The sequence below is a fragment of the Nannospalax galili genome, unplaced genomic scaffold, assembly GCF_000622305.1.
Source record: "Nannospalax galili isolate Female #2095 unplaced genomic scaffold, S.galili_v1.0 scaffold150, whole genome shotgun sequence".
NCBI lineage: Eukaryota > Metazoa > Chordata > Mammalia > Rodentia > Spalacidae > Nannospalax > Nannospalax galili.
Window position 1 is genome coordinate 1,763,927 of NW_008329320.1, and position 17,866 is coordinate 1,781,792.

Consider the following 17,866-nt stretch of genomic DNA (forward strand, 5'->3'; position numbering starts at 1 on the left):
GTGGGAAAGTGATCTGGAATGGCAGCTGCCCGCCACAAGAGCTGGGTGCTGGTGCTGGGCATTGGTCTCTGTGAGTTTCTTCACCACCCCCTAAGACATAACTCTAATAAATTCATATAAAAATATGTTATATGGTTTGTCTGATAGTGCAAGAGACCCTGAGAGAACTCTGGCAACAAATTTGGTACAGCCGGCAGGGTGGCATTAAAAATGACAAACCATGGAAGTTGGTAAACAGCTAGAGAGCTGATGACATGCTGATGTGGTTTTTACAATGGATTATAAAATCTGTAACTAAAAAGAAGCCAGCCACACAGACGCATGGGCCACAGCTATGTTGTAAATGTGGGGGTATGTGGCAGGTATGTGAAGATTTGTTAAAGGTTATCCAAAGGATAGAAAAACTTTTACTCCCAAGTGGAGTGTCCAGAGAGGGGGGGATGGCCACTTTGCATAATAAAAGATGTGCCCCAGGCAGGGGAAGCTAAAAAGACTAGGGAGGTCCTGGAAGACCCAGTTGCATAGCTGGAGAGAGAAAAAATGTGGGACACTTTGACTTGTGTAAGGTACAAGGATTCAGAGGAAAAGACAGATAGTAGTAAAAATGAAAATGACCTAAAAACAAAAGTAGCTAAATCTGCCCCTCAGATTCAACCTTGGTACAAAAGGAATAAAAATCTAACTGTGCTGTAGCTAGGAAATACTCCATGCTAAAACTGTTAAAACTAGGAAAAACTTACAAGCAAGCAATCAGAGAGCCCCTGGCCACATGGCTTGTGAGAATATGGGACATGGGAGCAAATGATGTCAGTCTAAGTCCTTCAGAAGCTTCACAGCTGAGTTATATAACAACCCATCTGTCCTTGCAATATAGGCTGTTCAACCTAGGCCAATGCAAGAGGGAGCAGTCCTTAATGGAATGGCTGGGTGAAGGCATTAAAGATACATGATTGTCACCAAGGGAGACTTGCATGATTAGCAGGGGCTGGAGGACTATAAAGGAGGGGCAGGCATTACTGAGAGAACTAGGTATGAGAAAAGCAATATATGGTATCCAGTTCCCTGGGCCAGATAAGAGTGTGTTCACCAGAGATATGAAAGAAATCTTAATTCAACTGGGACCTCGAGAATGGTATGGGGCTTTAACGGTTTTACTAAGCCCTTTGATGGGCCAGGATCTTTGTAAAGTGAGACAGGCTTTGGCAAATCTAAATGATTCTGACCAGCATGTAAAACGTGTCTGTAAAATAACAGAACACAGACAGGTGTGGTGGCGCATGCCTGTAGTCCCAGCACTTGGGAGGCAGAAGCAGACGGATCTCTGTGAGCTCAAGGCCAGCCTGGTCTACATAGTGAGTTCCAGGACAGCTGGGGCTACAGGGAAATCCTGCTTCAAAAAGACAAAAAATAAAATAAAAAACAGAACACCCTATAAGAGATATAAAAAAGACCAGACCAAAGAAATGGTCCACTTGGGTTACTCGAAGGCAAATGTGGCAAGACTTATGTCAAACCCAAATTCCCAGAGAAAAAATTGATAGAAAACCAAATTCAGTACTAAGGCATTTCTGAAAGGCTTTAAAACCAGAAGAACAGTTTACAAAAGACATTCGAAGGATAAAAACTGTACAAGGTCTCCCCCAGAAACCTGATGTGATCAATGGGAAGATGACAGATATGGCTATGGTCAGGAGGCAGACCCAGAGCTTGCCTGACTCGGGGAACCAACAGTGTAGCGGGGACAGGAGAAGCCCCCTCCCTCCTTAGCCCAGTGCAGCGTCAGGCAACTGGAGCCAACACCTGTAAGTGTATCAAGAATAAAAGAATACAAAAGAACCCCATGTAAAATCCCCCAAGTGCGGCTATTATAAGGGTAGCAATGAACAGGATGAACTGGTGTTTCTGTAGTAAGGTAGAGGTTTTCAGTATATGAATAAGAGTGGTATGATAGATCATATGATAGATCAATTTCTAGCTTTTTAAGGAATCTACTCAAGTGTGTATTTTTAATGCAATATCCCAATAGGCCTTATAGAAAACTAGATGATCTGAAGTTAGCACCTAAAGCCTTTCTTTCATATTGTTATATTTTCTTCTTTGCTGTTGACCATTACTTTTCCTTCTGCTTTATCATCCCCTTGTCTCTCCTTCATCTTGTAATTCTTTTCCTTAAGTTGATGGCCATTGTATATCTTTATTGTGTATGATATAATGTCTTGAAAATATGTAAGCATGTGAAGTGGATAAACTAAAATATGCTTTAACTAACATGCTTATCTTTTATCCACAGTGAGAATACTTAAAATTACTCTTTGATGATTATCAAGTATATAATACATTTTTGTTATTAACTAGTCACTGGGTCATATAGTGGAGCTCTTGAACTTATTCCTCCTATCTAAACCGGAATTATGAAGCCTTTCACCAACATATTCACATACTCTTACCAGCGAACCCTGATCTCTGATTCTGAGTTTTACTCTTTTAGATTACACATATAAGCAAGATCACATGGTATTTGTCTTTCTGTGCCTGGCTTATTTTACTTAATATGCTGTCTTCCAGGTTCATTCATGTTGTTGCAAATCATAGGTTTTCCTTCATTTGTCAGTCTGTGAATAATTTAATTCTGTGTGTTTATCCCAGGTTTCTTGTACCCATTCATGTTAGGTTGACTCTGTATCATGATTGTTATAAATAATCCTTCAATGAACATGGGGACTGGTATTTCTTCAGAATACAGACTTCATGTCTTTGTATAAATGCCCACTAGTGTGAGTGCCTAGGTCTGATGGTAGTTTAATTTTTAATATTTTACTATGCATAGTATTTCTTTTTAATGGAATTTTAATTTTGAGATAATTATAAATTCACCTGCAGTTTTGAAAACTAATACATAGAGATTCCATGTGCCCTTTTCCCAGCTTCCCCTAATGAAAATATCTTGCCAAACTATGATACAATATCTAAGACTTAAGACTACGTTTAATTTTTGAGAAAGCTCCATGCTATTTATTTTTATATATTTATTTATTTGTGTGTGTGTGCGTGTGTGTGTGTGCATGCCATGTGTATACAGGTGTTTACAGAGGCCAGAAGAGGGCGTTTGAGCCCATGAAGCTGGAGTTATAGGTGGTTGTTCGTACTGGGAACTGAACTTGGGTCCTCTGGAGGAGTAGCAACTGCTAAGCTATCTCTCTATCTAGTACCTGGGTGGTGGCCAACTCCATGTTGGTTTTTGCTGGTTTTTTTTTTTTTTTTTTTTTTTTTTTTTTTTGTCTTTTTGAGACAGTGTCTCCCTGTAGGGCCAGCCTGCTTTCACAGAAGTCCACCTGCCTCTGCTTACTGAGTGTTGTGACTAAAGGCATGTGCCACCACCATACCTGGCTACCACGCTATTTTAACTAATGGCTGTCTAGTTGACATCTCTACAGTGTTCAGGAGTCTCCACATCCTTGTCAATGCTTGTTATCTTCAGGCTGTTGACAATGACTAACAGGTGTGAGGTGGTATCTTTTATAGTTTTAATTTCCTTTATCTCCCTCATTTCTTCTTCTTTCAATTTTTTAAATCTTACTATGTAGCCCAGGCTATCCTAATTTCAAGATTGTTCTTCTGCTTCACCCTCCCAAGTACTGGTCTTACAAGTGTGTTTCACCATACCCAGTTTTGAGTAGTTTACATATCCCTATTGGCCATTTGTGTGTCTTCTGTTAAGAAATAGCTATGTTTTTTCTTTCCTATTTTTAAGTGAGTTATTTGTTTTCTTAATGTCTAGCACTACTTATTGAAAATACCATCTACCATTCAGTTAATTGCTTTTTTACCTTTACCAAAACCAGTTCTATATCTTTGGATGTGTCAACTTTTAAGCTATCTTTTCTACTGATTTATGTATCTGTCCCTGCACTTGTATCATGCCATGTAGGTTATGTAGCTAGATAGCAAAACTTGGTATCAAATAAAACTGTTTAGTACACTTTCTTTTTCTTTTCTGAGAATTTTTTTAATCAAACTAAGAACTGTGCTTTTGCTAATAAATTTTATGATGAGTTTGTATATGTGTACAAAAGACCTTGCCAAAAGTTTAATATGAATTCCATCTAACTATAGATCAGTTTGGGGCTGAATGTGTGAGACCACGGACACAATGGATCTGTTCATTTATTTAAGTATCTAATTTCTTTTTGCACACTTTTCAATTTCAGAATACAGATTCTTTACATGTTTTGGTAGTTTTATTGCTGAATATTTCTCTGTTTTGAAATAATAGTTGTAAATGATAATGTTATACTTCTAATTATTAGGTATTCTTTCAGAGAACCTCCTCCCCCAAAAAATATAGGAGTAAAAACAGACCTAAAATCTAGTTTAATAATCTAGTTTCCTCTCTAAAGGAGGCAGAGCCAAGACCTCATCCCAGTGAGGCTGGTGGCCAACTGCAGGCACAGGCTTCCTCTAGGATTCATGGGGCTCACAGTTTTGATTCAATATCTCAGCTGAGGGACCTTGGGCTGTGTTTTCACATCACTGATATTTAATTCCCTTTCACTATAAAATGAAAATAGTGATTCTTTGTTGCCAATAACACTGAGTCAATGTAAGTAATTGAGATAATATGTGACAGAGTATCTAGCATCCCAGTCTTACAAGCCGCCTCATGAGGAAAGGAAGCTTCTTGTTGAAAATGTATTAATTTTCCATTAGAAATGAAAATAGCTCTTTGGAATTGTATTGGTTCAGGATACATAGATCCAGTACCAATAGTGCTTCACATAACTGTAGGTCTTTGTTAATATCTCTTTTTTTTCAAGGGCTCTTGTCATAGTGACAATTTCTGTCCTGGAGTTCTCCTTTTAATGAAGTCATGAGAGCGATAGTGTTAAAGCAGAGGGACGGTCCATAGGAATAAGTTTTTCTCTGCCAAATTTCTTCCAAATGCCTGGTACACCCAGTCTGAGTTTATGTCTCTTAAGTGCCTAATACAATGAGCCTGGACCACAGAGAGTTCACCCATGCAGATTTTTTTTCTCTCTCTCTCTCTTCTTTTTCCAGCAAGGATTGAAAATAGTTCACCATGCAGAGAAGACACTGTCCAGTTTCTGCAAGTGGCAGAAAAGCATCAATCCCAAGAGCGACCTCAACCCTGTCCATCATGATGTGGCTGTCCTTCTTACCAGGTACCTCAGGGACTACACAGAAAGGGGGACCAGCTGAGGAAGCATGGCAACTGAAGGGCCCGTCCGATGTCTCCCTCATGAGATTCTTACTACCCTGTACTGCTCTTGATCACTTGTGAACTATGATCTAGTCAGTTCCTGTTTCACACCAGTGGAGGAGGTAGGTTACTAAACCTGCTAAAGACAAGGCGGTCTTTATAGCTGCATCTACTGGCAAAACATGGGTTTCTTTCCTAGCAAAGATTTTGTCTTTAAAATTAGCTTCTTCACACCAAGAAATCTATTTTCCGATATTTATTTGAAGACTCCTATGATCCTCAACTGGTGGAACAATCCCTTGATTTATAGTTCTTTGGGTTTTTTCTAATTTATACTGTGCAACTCTGCAGGAACATGACTATTTTAACTCACTCCTGACTTAGAATATACAAAGTACATCCTTCCCTGAGCAAGATGATCTGACTATATCCTTCTCTCTTTTACCCTCATTAAATTGTGATTTTTAAGCTGGGGATGTAGTGCAATGGTAGAGCTGTTTCTTGTATAGGTGAGGCCCTAGATCAATCCCCAGTATTGCAAAGACATGATTTTGGTATGGGCACAGATAGGTCCAAAGATGATAATAAAAACCATTGAACCTGTCAAGGCCCAGAACTGGGAAAAGCTAATGAGCTTTCCTAATCACTTGAGGATACTTGAACTCAGTTTGTTCATTGACTCAGTAAATATTTATTGAGTTCCTGCTATATTCAAAAACCCTTTGACACAAAATAAGTGTAACAAGTGGGCTTAATTCTCGTTGGGCACTCTGTGCAGATTCAGAGATACCCAGCAATCTTAGGATGTGTGTTAAAGGAGGCTTCTTCAGCTATGGATTACAAGAGCCTTTGTGCTTTCTTTCATTCTATGCCTGTACAAACTTGTTCAGCAGGAGAGCTTCTGATCCACCCAGGGTATTGATTCTATTAATCTACTGTCATGGGTTTATGCCAAAAGCATCTCTTGGAATATATTTGCATTTAACCAGGTTTTAGTACTTTCACTCAAAAGAATGATTCTAATGGCTGAATTTTCATATGAGGGTAAGAAAGACATATGGATACTGCAGTAGTCATCATCTTTACATTGGGATGATCCTGTCAAAGGGATGGAGTCAACATGTTCTGAGGCAGTCTGTCCTCCACAGGGACAACACATATCCAGGCCTTCTTAGACAAGAGAGAGAATTTAAGTTCCAAAGTCCTCAACCTCAGGACTGTTACCATTGGAGCTGGGTAATTCTTTGTTGTGGGAGCTTTCCTGTGTTTTATATTTGGTCTCTGATCTTTACTCATGTCAGTAGCACTGGATTCCAATGGGTGACAGCTAAAACTGTCTTCAGACATGGCCAAAAGTCCTTTAGGAAAGGAGTAAAAACAAAATCACACTTCCCTCCTCACCTTACTCCAACCCACACTGAAATCTGCTGGTCTGAAAAACTAGGTATAATGAGGAGCCGTGAGACTGAGCCTTGCTGCTGAGTGACTGTTTGGAGTCCCGCATTAACAGTACCTATAGAACTGCATTCAGGGGCTGGAGAGATGGCTCAGCTATTAAGAGCACTGACTGCTCTTGCAGAGGACCCAGGTTCAATTCCCAGCACCCACATGGCGGCTATGAACTGTCCTTAACTCCAGTTCAAGGGGAATCCGAAGCCCTCTTCTGACCTCCAGAGCATTGCACAACACGGGTACATTCACATACATGCAGGCAATACACTCATACACATAAAATAAAAATAATAAATAGAATATCTAAAAAAAGAACTGCATTCAATGGAGAGTAGATTTGGCTAGGAATACACTACATGTGTGTTCCACATGTGAAGCATTCCAAGGCATATTTCCTTATATCGTGTCTTCAATGTTTGGTGGGGATAAAGCTAATCTCTTTTTGTAATACAGAAGTCTTTGTCTCCAAGAATCATGTTCTTATAACTCTTTCATTGCCGCCTGTTTCCTCTTTGGTGCTAGGAACTTGGTAGACACTTTCTAAAAATTGTATAGCAGGCATGACCTCTACCAAACAAAACTGAGTCATTGAATTAGCAATGGTGACATACAACTTTTCCCAGAAGTTCCCTAAAGAGCTTCACTTTTTGGATGAAGTAATAAGGAGCACATCCTGCTTCAGAGGAGGGGATGTATTTAACTGGCCCTCCTATAGAAATGATTTAAATGATGAGGTTGTATGGTCTAGTTCTACAATATTCAACCCTCCAGTAGCTGCTGACAGTGAGGAGTGATTCATGTTCAGGGTGCATCTGGGAGGGTAGAGGCTGCTTTCTCTTGTCCCCAGATCCTACTCAGTGCCACTTAGAGAATTGAAAACTCACATAGGTTTTCAAAATGTATTTTCCATTACCCAAAGCACAAAAATTAGACAACTATTTGCTTCTAGAAATGATGTCCACACACACACACACCATGAGGGAAGATTTACAGCTGAGAACTTGAAAATGTCACTGGTCCTTGTATTAATCAAAAGTAATTGACTAAGAACTTTACTTTTACTGAAGGAAATCTAATACATAATTAATGACTCTCAAAACTCTTGTTAGTGATTGAAATAATCTCTGTAGATTATAAGGACGTGTTTTTATTTTTGAAAAGCTATAACTAAGATTTTCTGAGATCCTGGGAGTCCTTTTTTCTAGCAACATCTTGGTGAAGAAAGGAATACAGGTGCCATGGTGTGCATGGGATGTGCACACATACAGCATCGTCAGTGAAGTGAGACTGGATAAACAATCAGTTTGATCTCTGTGTGGTTAGTATGAATGAGAAAAAATTTTCAGATGAGTTTTGAGAATGAACCTCAGAAAGACCAAACAGGAGTTTCATATCTGAAAACAAACAAAATTGCTGATTGTCCTTTCTTTATTTAAGGCTCAAATTAACTTAAAAAAATTACACGTATGAGTGTTTTGCCTGCATGTGTAGGATACCAGTGCATGCAATGCCCATGAGGCCAGAAGAGGGAGTTGAAGCCCCTGGAACTGGAGTATAGACAAGTGTTAGCTGCCATGTGAGTGCTGGGAACCAGTTCTTCTGCAAGGGCTGCCAGTACTCTTAACTGCTAAGCTATCTTTCCAGCCTGGAAGGCTCAAATTAAATTAAATTTTTAATGAAACCTTTTTATTGGCTAAATCAAATATTAGTTTCCTGAGATTAAGAACAGAAAGTATCACTCAAAATAAAACACCAGAGTTCTCCATGTGTTTTTAGTCTGAGAAATTCAGTAATTAATAAACAAAATATAATGAACCCAGTGAATTCAAATATGCTCCTTATATTCCCATGAACTTTTTAAACAGTCATACTTTAAGGCCTATAATAATGTGGTCAGAGGGACTTAAAGGACAGTTTTTGCTCCTTGCCTACCTAGGTTGACTAAGTTCCAGGGGACTATGGAACATCTCTCAAAATGCCCTGTAACTGTGGTGAGTCACCTGTCCTCTTGTTTGGGGAGGACATGGAGACCCCCACAAGATGGACTTGAGCCAGTGTCCAGTCTACAAAGAGGAGGGTTAACTTAGAGGAAACATCTCATTCATGCTTCTGAGTGAAGCCAGACATGGTCGAGCAGGACCTTTGACTTATCTTCGCATAGATGGAACTGGTAAAAGAAAGGCGCCAGGAGCTCCTCCCAAGCCCATGTGACCCTGAGGAACAGATCCTCAAATGACCTTAAGTGTAAAAATAAATTGATATATTTGGACCAACTATATGGTCTTAGACACCCAAAAGGAAAGTATAACCAAAGAGTAAAGTCATCAGTATATTTCTTTAAGACTTAGACTTCCCAGACATTAGACTTAATTCCATATAAAATGTTATTTAGACAGTTATTTCTTGTTGATGATTTTGTTTCTAAACAGAAAGTGCTGCTCAGATGTAAGACTTCAAATCTTGGTCTCCAATACTGTAGTGCCCACCTGTAGCTAGGGGAGACAAAAAACTATTGCTCTAAAATGATGGATAAATTTATCTCCCCATATTTAGAAGCCTTTGAGAAGGAACTGACACTTGTTCTAACTACTCCAACAGCTATAAAAATACTTGAAAGCAAATCCTGAATCCATCACTCTAGAGTCCAGCCTTGAAAGACAAAAGAAAAATGAGGAGAAACCCAATAGAGGGATGCTTTTGGAAGGCCTTGTCAAGAAATTCCAATAGACTCTCATATGAACATTTGAAAATTGCCCTGTTCTGACTTTTTTCTAGTTCCCTGTCTAGAACCTGTAATGCTAATTACTCTTGCCTTTACTTCTCCTTCACATCCCCTATTCATGATTCAACGACTTTCTTTTCCCCCCGCTAGAGATAAGAATTATGCAATTTCGGAGTCTTATAGATAGACCTACTGAACAGGCACTCCAACTGCCTCTCCCTGCATCCCTGTTCAGCATGGCAGAAGCCAGAGTGGTCTGCGTCCCAATTCCCTATTGGCAATTTGGGTAACTCCTTCAGAGGATGGCTTGATAAGAATAGGAGGTAGGAACTGGCTAAGCAGGTAGGGTAAAAAGACCCCAAGGAAAAGTAGCCAGTTTCTTGACTAAAAGTCAAAATGTCCTTGGGACTGTTAACAACATGCTCTGTTCCAAAGGCCAAAAATGTCAAAAGTATTTGGGAGCTTGTATCTAATCCTTAAAAGATTTTAGGGTTATATCTTCAAAGGGGGGAATGTTAGAGCACCCAAAAGCTCCCAAAAAATAAATAAATGAAAGAAGAAAAGAAAAAGTAAAAAAGTAATGGGGAGATATGGAGGGTGCTGCAAGGGAGGGAGTGGGCACGGATTTGATCAAAACACCTTATATGTATGTATGAAATGCTCAATAAAGTTTTTGTAAAAGCTAAAAAACTTTTAAACATGCTTTAAAGACAAAAATAAACAAGTTTATCCCAAGGTGTTTTTATCAGAGGTTTTCCCAAATAGTTGTCTGTTGCCTAAGCATCTCTGTTCTTTGCCTTCAGAAAAGACATCTGTGCTGGTGTTAATCGTCCCTGTGAGACACTGGGCCTTTCTCAACTGTCAGGAATGTGCCAACCTCACCGGAGTTGTAACATCAATGAAGACTCTGGCCTCCCTCTCGCTTTCACCATTGCCCATGAACTCGGGCACAGGTAAATGGCCAAGGCATCTGAGATCCTCTTGCCATGTTCATGCATCAGGATCTGTGCAGCAAATAGAAAGATTCATTTTCCATGTGGCATAGGCTCATCCTCCTAGACTTAAGCACCTTCATCTCTAGAGTGGGGATAACAGCATTCTTCATAGCCTTCAATGTCTCCTCTACTCTGACTGCTTGTACCCATTATACATTAGAAACAATAGGGACTTTTTATAAAGGTAATGTTTGGTTGGTTGGCTGGTTGGCTGGTTGGCTGGCTGGCTGGCTGGCTGGCTGGCTGGCTGGTTGGTTGGTTGGTTGGCTGGTTGGCTGGCTGGCTGGCTGGCTGGCTGGCTGGTTGGTTGGTTGGTTTTGAGTCTTACTGTGTAGCCCATCCTGACGTGGAACTTATTATGTAGATCAAGCTGGTCCCTAATTCATGACAATCCTACTGCCTCAGCTTTTCAAGTACTAGGACTATAGGCATGAGCTTCTCTGTCCAACTTGAAATAACAGTATTAGTATCACTAAAGAGACAAACTTAACTTTGAGCTTTACTTTGTGCTGTTGGGTTTTTCACTGGGTCATAAATGCACTCAGCAATCATGAAATGCATACTATTTTAGCCCCATTTTCCTTATATGGATATTTGTTAAAGGATAATATTGAATGAGTACAAACTTGAAAACTTCTAACTTGAAAGGACCATCAAGTACACACTAGTTAGTAGAGTGTTCAAGCTGTTGCAAAAATGTATTTTGACTAGAGCATCCCTGGAGGGTAGGTTTTATAATGTTTGAATGTTGTGATGAGGATTCTGGATCTTTTCCATGAGGAAAAGTTCATCACTTATCATGGCTTTGTTTGTCAGTGATACACTAACCACAAATCTAAGAACATCATACTAACAGGAAATCCAAAGTGGGAAAGCCCATGAGTAGCTAAATTGTCCCCAGTGCCTGGTAAGCCCCCAAAAGCATCTCTACAGGGATTACCTATAAAGAAGAACAAAGCTTAGGGTATACTCTGAGTGAACAATTAGAAAAGAATCCAAATTTGGAATAACCCCAGAGATGGGATTGTATCAGGTATGGCCTCTCCAAGCTGGGCTCGCTCACCATTATCCCATAAAACATATAACTTTTCAAAATAATTTTATCTGCACAACAAGACCATAAGGTTGCCTTGGGAGTTGGATACAGTGAGTGCTTGCTTTGACTTTTTCATCAGTATTATGACCTATATAAGCTCCTTTACCTTATCATACCTATTTCATCTCTTAAATGAGTAGGCTGAACCAAACAAACTCATAGGTGCTGTGGTTTATTAGATTCTCACATCACAGGCCTAGAGATAAATGTGATATATTTTAATATCCTTAGTTGTCAACAATTCAGAGATAAAGAAGGTAGATGACTTGCTTATAATTAAATAATAGAGACCTGGAGGAGCTACAACAAAATCCTAATCTTGTTAAGACGGTCATTGTCTTTATAATCAGTGTTGGTCTTAGCAAAATGAAAATTATGCTTGTGTACTGACATTCAGATATTCTTAATCCTGCTATGTGGAGGGATGAGGTTCATGAAGCCTCTCGTGGAGCCACTGGTGTCAACAGCACCTTCTAGCAAATGAATATTATAGAGTAGTACTGAGAAGCGATTGCTTAAGATCTTCCCAGCAACCATATACCCAGACAAAAGAAAAATTGAAAAGACTTAGCTTGATCAAAGCTACATGCAAATGCTATTTGTACTCAGGGAATGAATTCTTTATATTGTCAGGTTCAATCGGACTTTATAAAGAGAAACATGATAAGCCAGTCTTCCAACAGCAACTTGGCCCTAGTTCTGAGACAATCATTGGTATAACTATCTGGGCTTATATCAACGCCTTTGTGAGGAAGGTTGTATATCAGAAGTGATGGACTGTTTTGCAGAAGGGAACTGGGCACTATCTCAATCAGTTTGTTATTGAACTAACCGAGGTTAAACTGAATACTAGTTTAGAGCTGGTATGGAAATAAAACTACTGTATGGATTTCTTATCTAGTGCTTTTGTTATCACTGATGTTCTATATCATATTATGCAAGGGAAAATGAAGATCTTGTTCTAAAAATGATCCTTCCAGTAAAAAAGTCAAATTCTGAAATAAAAGAACACTTAAGGTAAAACTAGGTGAATTCTTTCTGTTTTGTTTTTTTTTTTTTCCTTGTTGCCAGACTTGAAGTTGATAAAGCCAGAAACAGGAGACAAATAGAAAATTAGCCTGTTCTTTTCAGACAGAGGAACCTGAAAAGGATGATGTAGCAGACAGAAAACTTTCAGTCAATAATGCCTTTATTCAATTCAAATATCAGAGGAAAAAGAAAAGATCTGTGCGTCTTATGCTAGCCTGCCAAAAAGGCTTCATAGGACTCCAGGAGATTTTGTTTGATCTCTCTAGGGCCTGAGTGAATGCTCCTGTAGCTTCAGTCCTGTAGTAAAATTACAGACCTTGTGGAAATCCCACATCCTCCCAGAAAGTTAGCAAAGATCTCTCTCTCTCTGCCCCCCACAATACAGGTATGGGTGTACCTTCCATGATTTTTTTAAACTCTAAGAAATAAATAGAAATTTCATTAACCTTATGAAGCACATCTACAGAATAACGCAGCTAACATTACATTTCATAATGTAAGACTGGACATGTTCCTTTTCTGCTCAGAAAAAGGCAAACATACCATTCCTATTAGATTTTTTTACAGATAATGGTAAAAATTTCAGTGAGTGTGATAAGGCAAGAAGAAGAAATGAAAGGTACACAGACTTGAAAGGAATAAATAAAACTATGCTGTTTGAAGATCGCATTTATAGGATTCACAGGAAACACCACAGAATACATATAAAAAACAGTTAAGGAAAATAGAGTTAGTGGCCAGGCGTGGTGGCGCACGCCTTGAACCCCAGCACTTGGGAGGCAGAGGCAGGCGGATCTCTGTGAGTTCAAGGCCAGCCTGGTCTACTTAGTGAGTTCCAGGCCAGCTGGGGCCTGTCTCAAAAAGACAAAAAAAAAAAAAGAGTGAGTTCATCAGAATGATAAGAAATAACATAAACATGTGGAATCAATCACGTTTCTGTTTCCTAGAACAGGTAGGGACTGAAAGTAAATTTTTAATTCCATTATCACTTGTAATTTGATTTTGATTTTGGGCCTTCAGAGTAGCAAATTATTTCTCTTAAGCTACTAAGTTTGTGGTACTTTCTTTTTTTTTTTTTTTTTTTTTTTTTTCAGAGCTGAGGACCGAACCCAGGGCCTTGCGCTTGCTAAGCAAGCGCTCTACCACTGAGCTAAATCCCCAACCCTAGTTTGTGGTACTTTTTACGGAATCCCCAGGAAACTAACACACTATTACTGAAGAAAGAACTGGTGTCTAGAATATATAAACAACTTTGAAAAATCAACCATAAAAACATATAGTTAGACGGGGCAGAAAGGCTGTAAGAGCCAGGGGTAGTGTATGAACACAGAAGAAAAAGGTTTTCCAAGTGACTGAGAACTCGCTCATATGAACTCAGAGCAATGATGGAAGGATGCACAAGGCCCATGCAAACTCAAAGCAGACAAAAACACAGCATAGAACTGGGGAAAGAGCAGGAGGCCTCAACCTTAGCTGAGGTGCTATTGGCCACTGATCACCGCTGGGCAAGTGAGAGTTGGTCTTCTTTAAGGGAGTGACAATAGATAGGCTGACCAGGCTTCAGTGGATGAGCTCACACTGAGGGACATCTGGGGACACAAACTTGACTAGTTGGTCCTTAAAATATGTGACAGAATCTCTGAGATCTGGTGGGAATGCTTTGGCCAGATAGGGAAGGGGTTCTAAATATGATTAAGATGTATTGTATGAAATGCACAAAAATTATATATATATAAGCTCCTTCACCTTATCATACCCATTTCATCTCTTAAATGAATAGGCTGAACCAGACAAACTCTGGGTGTGGTGGCATGCACCTTTAATCCCAGCCCTCAAGAGGCAGAGGCAAGGTGGATCTCTGGGAGATGGCAGCTACCCTGGTTCACATTGTAACTTCCAGGAAACCTGTGACTAGGGAGACCCTGCCAAAGAAAAATCAAAGAGAAATAAAATAACAAAAAGAGCAAAAGGACCAGCAACTCTGCCAGCCCCAAACCCTGAGTCAAAGCAAAGTGTCAGGACAGTATGACAACTTTAATGATTCAAATAAAATTAACTATTACTTTATGATCATGTGATTTCTGTCCTTGAATCTGTTTATATGGGTAATTACATTTATTGATTGATGCTCGTTGAGCTATCCCTGCATCTTTAGGTTGAAGTCAACTTAATCATGTTGTATCATCTTTTTGATATGCTCTTGCAAATATTTGATTTATAAACATTTTAGTGAGAATTTTTGCCTCTAGAAAGTGTACTTTGGTGTTTGGGTAGACTGTTCTCTAGATGTCGGTCAGTTCCATTTGATTTGTGATACCATTTAAGTCCAGAATTTCTCTAGCTACTCCCTGGTTGACCTGTCTATTGGTGACAGTGGAGTATTGAGGTCACTTACTACCATTGTGTTAGAATCAATATGTGATTTTTAGATCTAATAATTTTCTCTTTTGAAATTGGATTTCCTGTGTATAGTGCATACATATTTAGGACTGTACTGTCTTTGTAGTGTATTTTTCCTTTAATGAGTATGAAATGACCTTCCCAGTCTCTTCTGACTAGTTTTAGTTTGAAGTCTACCTTGTTGGTAGTTCCATTTGGAATACCTTTTTCTATCCTTTAACCTTAACATGGCATCAATAATTACTTTGGAGGTGTGTTTCTTGGAGGCAGAAAACCAATGAATCCCATTTTCTAATCCCATCGGTTAGTCTGTGTCTTTTTACTGGGGAGTTGAGAGCATTAATATTGAGGGTTATTATTGACCAATGTTTACTAATTCCTGTTATGTTGTTGCTGTGGTGCTGTTTTCTTAGACCTCTATTGGTTGACTATTTCAGGATAGTTCATTTATTCTTTATGCCCTCTTGAGAGTGTTTAATCTTCTGACTGAAAAATTCCATCCAGTACTCTCTGTAGAGCTGGTTTTGTGTTACAGAAATTCCTTAAATATGTTTTTACCACGGAAAATTTTCCTTTCCTTCATTTACACCTGATAGTTTTGCTGGGTATAATAGTCTGGGCTGGAATTTATGCTCTTTCATGACTTGTATGACATTGATCCATGACCTTGTAAATTTCATAGTCGTCATTGAAAAGTCAGCTGTTATTTTGATGGGCCTGGCTTTATGTGACTTTCTCTTTCTCTTTCACAGCTTTCAATATCTTTTCTTTGTTCTGTATGTTTAGAGTTTTGACTATTATATGACATGGGGAGCGGGTTTTTTTTTTTTTCTGGTCCTGTCCAGTTGGTGTTCTGTATCCCTCTGTACCTTAATATCTATGATTTTATTTAAAATAGTCTTTGTACCTTTGACTTTGGTTTCTTCTTCTTTTATACCTATGATCTATAGGTTTGGTCTTTTCACAGTATCCTAGAGGTTTTGCATATTCCTTTCCTGGCTTATTTAGATTTGACATTTTCTTTGATTGAGTGATTCATTTCCTTAAGCTTGTCTTCAAGATGTAATATCTACTTCCTTTTTGCTTCTTTCTGTTAGGATTTTTTAAGTTCCTGAGGTTTTTTTTTTTTAATTTCAAGTTTTATTTCAGTTTGACTTTTCTTCAGAGTTTCTATTTAATTCTAATTTCATGTTTTGAAATATTTTAGTTATTTCACTCAATTGTGTTTTCATGGTCTTCATTTAATTTTTATTCATATCCTCTTTATGTAGCTTGAACATACTTATGATTGCTATTTTGAAATCATATGAACTAGCAGTTATTTTCCTATCTTATGTATCAGACAGGTTTCCATTCTCAGGAAACATTACAGTGGGGGTGGTCATTTCTGTAGTAGACATAGTATCTTTCTTATTCATGTTTGCATTTTTTCATTGAGACCTAGGCATCTGGAATTCTGTTCTTGGTGGTATTTCTTGGTAAGGTAGTTGATCTCATGTTTGTTGAGTGCTTATTTGTATCTTTGCTGTTTCCCCGACTTGTCAGGTTATGGCCTAGCTGAGTAGTGTTTGGTGTTCAGTTTGGGGGCAGTTTTATGTTGATGTGAAAATGGGGTATAAAAAGTGGTCTCAGTTATGCCAAGGACATATCCACCTTTTGAGATGAAGTTGTGATCGACTTGTCACAGTTCTGGAACAGCAGGGTGGGCTGGCTGGTTGCTGGGTGAGGTTGGTTGATAGGTCAGGCTGGGAGAGTTCACAGGTCTTGGTGCAGAAGGATCCTTGTTACCAGAGCAGGTCTGAATGCATGGCAGGTCTGGAAGAGCTCTCACTAACATGCAAGTGTCCTGGAAGAGCTGAGATGGTGACATTGGAGCCTAGGAAAGTGGGGAAAGGAGATTTACCAAGGTCAGTCTGGGGAAGCTTCAGGATCTGGAGTCCATTAGAGTCCTAACAGAACAGAAATGATGGGTGCAAGAATGTGTGGGGAAAAAAGGAGCATTCCAAAACAGGGGTGGGAAAGCCCCTAGGAGAGTCCAAAGTTCTTGGAGGGGCTGAGACCACAGAGAGCAGGAGGGTGGGGGGCTTATAGGGACTTAGGAAAGGCAGGTCTGGGAAAGCTCCCTGTTCTGGGGTCCACAAGGGTCCTAAAAGAATAGACATCTATTTGTGTTACTTTAAAAAAAGAAAAGGAACGGAAATGGACTGAAGACATGAATAAATATTTCACCAAAAGAATGTGTAGGTGTAAAATAAGCATAAGTAATATATGTTTAATTTCATTAATTACAGAAAAATTCAGGTTAAAACCAAAGACGTGTCATTATACACCTATGAAAATGACTAGTAAATACTAATTATAATGACTATTAATAATGATAACAAATACTAGTGAGAATGCAGAGAAAGTCTTATCATTCATACATTCTAGTGGAATCATAAAATAGCACATTATTAGCACATTATACAGAAGTTTTTCTGTATAGTGGTAAGCTTTTAAAAACTCAGCCTGCAATTACCATATAACCTAGCAGTTATTTTCCTGAGCTTTCATCTGGAAGAAATGAAGATTTATGTTCACATGAAAATCTATGTGTCAATGTTTATAAAAGCTTACGCATAATAGTCCCAAATTAGAAATAATTTAGGAATTTGATCTCAACAAGGTTTAGAGAAACCATGATGAATATCACCATCAACAATAGAAGGAAATGAACTACTAATGCGTACAAAAACCTCGATACACTCTTTAAGATTTTGATTTGTGAAAAAGACCGTGCTATATGATTCCATATATGTAGCAGTATACAAACATACCTGTAGAAATAGAGAGACAAAATTATAGGAATGGAAGACATATTAGAATTAAAGGAGGGAAGAGTGAGGTATAGAAAGTAGGTATGGTTAAAAAGTGCCACATGAGGGATCCTGTGGTGATAAATATGCTCAGTCTTC

At 38.8% G+C, this 17,866-nt stretch overlaps 1 protein-coding gene across 1 annotated transcript in view; it reads left to right on the plus strand.

The window, feature by feature from the left end:
• Adamts12 (ADAM metallopeptidase with thrombospondin type 1 motif 12) overlaps positions 1-17,866 on the plus strand; it is a 419,706-nt gene that overhangs the window by 270,889 nt on the left and 130,951 nt on the right. The window contains exons 6-7 of the mRNA XM_008835445.3: positions 5,056-5,180; positions 10,196-10,345. Of these exons, the coding sequence (XP_008833667.1) occupies positions 5,056-5,180; positions 10,196-10,345 (275 nt within the window). The remainder of the gene's footprint in view (positions 1-5,055; positions 5,181-10,195; positions 10,346-17,866) is intronic.